The 6,769-nt window shown below is 43.2% G+C and overlaps 1 protein-coding gene across 1 annotated transcript in view; it reads right to left on the bottom strand.

Moving 5' to 3' along the window:
- Positions 1 to 6,173, bottom strand: part of PDCD7 (programmed cell death 7) — a 12,418-nt gene extending 6,245 nt beyond the window's left edge. The window contains exon 1 of the mRNA XM_011968147.1: positions 5,682 to 6,173. Within this exon, the coding sequence (XP_011823537.1) occupies positions 5,682 to 5,748 (67 nt within the window). The 5' untranslated portion in view covers positions 5,749 to 6,173. The remainder of the gene's footprint in view (positions 1 to 5,681) is intronic.
- Positions 6,174 to 6,769: the final 596 nt, after the last annotated feature.

The raw sequence follows: 6,769 nt of genomic DNA on the forward strand, positions 1-6,769 counted from the left end.
AAAAAAAGAAAAGAAAAATTCTCAAGAGTGGAAATGTTTGTGAATACTTACTTTCAAGACTAACAAAATGTGTTCTAAACTGCTTCCTAAAAAAGCTACACATTTGTTCAGTTACCTAACAATTGACACAGAGAAGATAATTAATAGAGACTTCTTCAACGAATGAATGATTTTCAACAAGGTTTTTTTGTTTGTTTTGTTTTGAGACGGAGTCTCGCTCTGTCACCAGACCAGAGTGCAGTAGCGTGATCTCGCCTCACGGCAACCTCTGACTCCTGGGTTCAAGTGATTCTGCCTCAGCCTCCCAAGTAGCTGGGATTACAGGCATGTGCCACTATGCCCAACTAATTTTTGTATTTTTAGTAGACACAGGGTTTCACCATGTTGGCCAGGATAGTCTCGATCTCTTGACCTCATGATCCTCCCGCCTCGGCCTCCCAAAGTGCTGGGATTACAGGCAAGAGCCACCATGCCTGGCCCTTCAACAGGGTTTTAACAATTTATGCTGCAACTTGTGTTATACAATAGTGCCAGCTTTGAGCACTAAATCTTCAGTTTGGGCTGATAAATGGCATAAAATAATGGTTTCTCAAGGTTAGTAGTTCTGTTTCTTGTAAAGTTGTAATTTGGAGGTAGCATTCTTTCCTCCTTCAACCACTACAGCTAAGTGGTTGTGGAACTCACTCTCAAGGCTAACATTTCTCTAGATGATTTTCTCCTAACTGCTTTGCTTCAACAGGTTTCCATTCACTCATTCTCAACTACAGAAACACTACAACTCAAATTTATCTTCTAAGTTGCCAGGCGAATGTTTTTCAAGTATACACAAAATTCTTATACGCTGACAAATTTAAACTGTCACTCTGTTTTGCAATAATCTAATGGTTTTGTTTCATTTCTTTACCTTTACAGGTAGTAAATACTTTAGATTCTGTAAGCCACACAGTCTCTGTTGCAACTACTAAAATCTGTGTATGGCCAAATACACAGATACTCCATCATCCTATATTAGCCTAAAGACCTCATGAAGAGATGTGGGCTGCTAAGCCCGGGCCACTAACTCACATCTCTCTCGGCCCCTCATTGATCACTCCCTGGTCAACGTAACATATTCCCTCAGAAACGGCACTCCTGGGCAGGGAGTGGTGGCTCACACCTGTAATCCCAGCACTTTGGGAGGCCAAGGTGGGTGGATTACCTGAGGTCAGGAGTTCGAGACCAGCCTGACCAACACGATGAAACCCCATCTCTACTAAAAAAAATACAAAAATTAGCTGGGTGTGGTGGCACATGCCTATAATCTCAGCTACTCCGGAGGCTGAGGCAGGAGAATTGCTTGAACCCGGGAGGCGGAGGTTGCAGTGAGCCGAGATTCCACCACTGCACTCCAACCGGGGAAACAAGAGTGAAACTCCGTCTCAAAAAAAAAAAAAAAGAAAGAAAGAAAGAAAAAGAAAAAGGAATAGCGCCCCTCACACAGTCTTCCTCCTGGAACCTTCTAGGTTCCCTCCACTTCTACCACTCACTGCCCTCCTAGTCCTGCAGCTCCTAGACTCGAATGCCTTTGCCTCTATTCCCCTTTAGTCACATGCTTGCAGTCTTGTTCAGTCTTTGGACCTTGGCATTATCAGAAAAAACTTTTTGCTTCTTCAGTCTTAAACTTGATTACTCTCTTCTCCCACTACAACTTTCTCCCTTATAGTACTTCTAGTTCTTTCTCCCCAGAGACCCATTTGGCAGCTTCATCAAAACCTCCAGACCTGATGTATCAGATTCTATCCTTCTGCTACTCCTTTGCTACAAAACTCATGGTCATCCCACAAAGCAAAACCCCAACAACCCCATGCTCTGTGCTCACCCGCCAGCTACAGTACTACTGGAAGAGGTCATTTGATTGTGTGATCCATTGCCAATATATGTCAGCTGGACCCACAGCACCCCCTGCAACCATCTTCCACAAGTCTCTGGTTAGCTGTCACCCATTCTTCACGGCAGTTATTTCAAACCTTCAATGCTCTCCTAAAGCCCCACTTCTCTACTGGCGCTCAGCAAACCATTTACCCAGAGAAAAGCCAGCAGGCAGGAAATCCCTCAAATCTGTCCCTGCTTGCACTCATCTGCATCACTACCCATCTTCATCTCCTTCATTTTCATGCTTGTGTAAGATGTTTCCTTCTTCACTTAAGTTAATCCCTCCACCTGGGATGTGAATCATCCTACCTTCCATAGAGCCTTGAGCCATCAACTATTCTTCCTGCTTCTCTCTGACCCTTCCCCTTCTACTTACGCCTCTCAGTAGTTTTTAAAATGTTTAAGTTTTCCCCATGACCCGAAGACACACAACACCCCTCACCATCACCACTACCACACATATGCCAGATACTGATCTTGCTCTTTCCTTTTCTTCACAGGCTATCTTTTAATAAGTTTAATTCTCTGTTTGCTTTTCTTGTATCATATTAATTCTCTAACCTATTGTAGTCTGGCTTCTACCCCCATCACTCCACTGAAATGCCCCTAGCATAGGTCACGAATGACCAGTTGGATACTAATTCCCACGGATGTTTCTTATTTCTTGATAATAAAAACAATAATAATATGAAACACGTATATAGCATTTACTATGTGCCAGGACTGTTTTAAGTACCTTACACATATTTATTAATTTAATCCTCACAACACCCCATGGGTAGGTAATATCATTACTCCCTTTTTGCAGATGAGGAAACCAAGGTTCAGAGAAGTTCAAGTAACCTGTCCAAGTGTATTAGTCCATTCTCACGCTGCCAATAAAGATATACTTGAAACTGGGTAATTTATAAAAGAGGTTTAATTCACTCACAGTTCCACATGGCTGGGGAGGCTTCACAACCCTGGTGGAAGGTGAAGGAGGAGCAAAGTCGTATCTTACATGGTGACAGGCAAAGACGGCGTGTGCAAGGGAACTCTCCTTTATAAATCCATCAGATCTCATGAGACTTATGATCACAAGAACAGCATGTGACCTGTCCCCATGATTCAATTACCTAACACCAGGTCCCTCCCACAACATGTGGGAATTATGGGAGCTACAATTCAAGATGAGATTTGGGTGGGGACACAGCCGAACCATATCACCAAGACTACACAATCTCTCTAAGCACTTGCCACTTTCCAGAAGGAAGCAGGGAGCCTATCTTTTCCTCCCATCTCTCTGACCTCTCTTAGTCTCTTTTTTGCTCTCCTCATCTTCTACCTTGATTTTGACATTCCTTATGATTTTGTCTTTTTGGCCCTCATCTCATGCTGTACAATCTCCTTAAGGTCATTTTGACTCATGGCTACATGCTAATGAACTCTTATCCAGGATGTACCACACACACCTCAAACTCAACAGGTCCCCAACTAAACTTGTCAACCCCAAACCTGTTCCTCCTCCTTTGTTTTCCTTCTTCATTAGAATGGTATCAGTCAGGCACAGTGGCTCACACCTGTAATCTACAACTTTGGGAGGCCAAGTGGGAGAACTGCTTGAGCCAGGAGTTCGAGACCAGCTTGGGCAACATGGCGAAACCCTATCTCTACAAAAAATTTAAAAATTAGCCAGGTGTGGTAGTGTGCACCTGTAGTCCCTACTACTCAGGAGGCTGAGGAGGGAGGATTGCTTGTGCCTGGGAGTATAAGGCTGTAGTGAATTACGATTGCATCACTGCACTTCAGCCTAGGTGACAGTGCAAGACCCTGTCTTTTAAAAAAAAAAAAAAGGAAAAAAAAAGCTATCTTCACTTATTCAGTAGGTGAGGCTAGAACCTGGAAGTCATTTCTTTTCCCTTTAGTTTCCGTACTCTGAGTTCCCTAAGTTATTTATTTATACGTACATGGGTATATACACGTATACCTTTATTCATTATCTCTCAATTCTTTGACTTGAGAATTATTCACTAATAATTGTGAATTATTGAATTATTCACTATCACTTGAGTTATTCACTATCTCTCAATTCTCCTACACTGACGTCGCTCAGCTTATGCTTCCATACTATCCGTGCCCAATAGCCTTACCAGTCTCTCTGCCCTTCTCTCTCTCTCCTGGACGCTCCAAAACTTTCTCTGCTCTACTGGCACTGATCTTTGCCATCATTTCACTTAAAAACTTTCAGTGGTTCCCCACAGCTTTAAGTGTGAATGAGAACTCTAGCATGGCCCATAAGACAATTTACAACGTGGTCCTGCTTAAACATCCAGTCTCATCATTTAGCACTTAGTTGGAGGTGCACACATCTTGAAGAGAGAAGTTAGCTGCTCATTTTCAGTACGCATGCAACCAGCTGCTGCTTACCAAATCATTTTACACTCAAGTCAGTTAAAGCCACAAAGTCTGTTTGTTTCTATAGATCATGATTTTCCTAAAATGTCCTCCTGCTTTTGGACCAAACTGAGGAAGATTAATATTGGGAAATGCTGGTAAATTACTTGGCAGAAGTTTACTGAGCACTCACCTCATAGAGGATGGGAGGTGAGGGAATATTAAATAGCTCTCAGGTTTTGCTTTCTGGTGAAAAAGAGAGATGAGTAGACAAAGCAGATGCTAACTTCCCTCTGATTTACAAGCGCCCTCAGAGTACCACAATGCAGACATCTGTTTCCAAACAATGGAGGTCTGGATGTGAATTAGCCACTCTAAAGGCTGGTATGCAGAAGCCAATCACTTAGCTGGCAAATGAGCCTGAGTGAATACAAAATGGTCATATTCCAACACAACTATCTTAAGGGTCTAAAAGAATCCCAGTTTTCATTTATATTTTAAACAACACAGGGGAAATCATTTGTTAAAGTGGCATTTGCTAATTTGTACACTCTCAAATACCTCTGGTGAATACCAAAGGCCTACAATCTACTAAATAAATCAGCATGTAGTCCAAAGCAGGTGCAAGTGAGAAGCAACAGGAGGTTACTTCAGTCCAGATCAGGGAAGGATGAAGGATGCTGCACGTGTATTTGGTTTTGAATAGTGAGATCCTAAAATGGCGAAGATGGGACTGACGGCCCTCCAGATGAACAGAATGACAACAGTTAAGATCCAGACAGGCAAATGGAAAGCACAACTGGGTAACTTCTAGAAAGCCAGCATGATTGGAACAAATTTCTGTGGAGAAGCTTGAACTGCCTGGTTATAGTGTCTAGTGCTTCCTCCAGAGGCAAGAAGAGACCAGTTACATGCAGGGAAGGTGGGGAAATCCACACAGTCTGCAATCCCTACCCTGTCCAATCATTCATACCTCTTCAACTAGAAATAATTCAGATTTAAAATGTATCTGAAGAAGCATGCCAAGTTTTCAACACTTTCTGGAGCACCCAGTAAGGGTGAAAAGCTTTCACTTTGGCACAAGGCAAAGTTGACTAGCCATGACAAGCCCACTAGGAAGAGTGTGGCCCGAAATGCCTGGGGTGGGAATGATAAGTCAACAGGAAGACAGTGCAGTGGGTTCCCACACTTGCCTCTCTTTTCAACCTGGGCTACCAAAGGCTAAACATCTTCTGAGGCTTCCTCCTTCAGAAGTTATGACTTACTGCTGACAAACCCAGCTACCCTACAAGGTGAAAATCATGAAGTTTCAAGTATTTTTCCCTCAATAATATTTGGGGTGGGAGGCACTAAAGAAGGGGAAGGGAACAAGGAAAAAAATGCAAAGTCACAGTTACCTTTCCTTGCTGCAGCCTCTTTCCTCAATTTCCTCAATTTCTCCAAAGCCCGAAGAATGTCCACCATTCTTTTGGTATCTGCTTGTTTTTTCCTCACTTCAGATAGTACGCCATCAGCGGCTGCTTTGAGTTCCTGCTCCTGGAGGAGAAACAAAGCCCATGAGATCTCATATTAGGAACAAACTTAGAGCAGAGAATAGCTGCCCAGTGGTTAGATTTTAAAGGATCAGACAGTTTCCAGGTTAAGAGAGACTCTACTGAATCTACATCCCTATTTCCTAGGCCTTGCACAACTCCTCTCTAGCTAAGAGGTTATCCCCTTCCACTGATGGTACAACCTTCATCTTAAAGAGGAACCTCTCCTCTCTGTATCTTCCACATAGCACTGGTTTTGTTTCTTCCTCAGTGTTTCTCAAAGTGCAGTGCAGGGAGCAGGTGTCCAACTTACCTTGTTAAGCTTAGACTCTTGTTAAAAATGCAGACTCCCTAGACTTGAAGATTCAGATTCCCAGGGAGGATAAGGAATGTGGCTGGAAAGGCTGAGACCTCTACAAAGGTCTCTTAGTGACAACCTATGTTTGTGCTGCACTGCTCTGAAGTCCTAGGAATCTCTTCCATGTGACAGCTTTTCAAATATCAAAGATTGCTATCCTACTCTAGACTTAGTTCACATACAGACTAAACAACCCCAGTTCCTCAAGCCACTCCTCATTAAGACTCTCTCCAACATCCTCATCATGGAAGCTGGGCATAATAACTTGTGTCCCTAGCTATTCCTACTCAGGAGGCTAAGGCGAGAGGATCACTTTGAGACCAGGAGTTCAAAGCTACAGGCTATGACAAACCTACTGCACTCCAGCCTGGGCAACAGAGTGAAACTTTCTATTTTTTTTGAGACAGGGTCTCATTCTGTTGCCCAGGCTGGAGTGCAATAGTGTCATTACAGCATCACCATGCCCAGTTAATTGTTGTTTTTTGTAGAGACGAGGTTTCTCCATTTTGCCCAGGCTGGTCTGGAACTCCTGGGCTCAAGTAATCTGCCTGCCTCAGCCTCCCAAAATGCTAGGATTATAGGCGTGAGTCACCGC

This window comes from Mandrillus leucophaeus, unplaced genomic scaffold, assembly GCF_000951045.1.
Source record: "Mandrillus leucophaeus isolate KB7577 unplaced genomic scaffold, Mleu.le_1.0 Scaffold12, whole genome shotgun sequence".
In the NCBI taxonomy this organism is placed as follows: Eukaryota; Metazoa; Chordata; class Mammalia; order Primates; family Cercopithecidae; genus Mandrillus; species Mandrillus leucophaeus.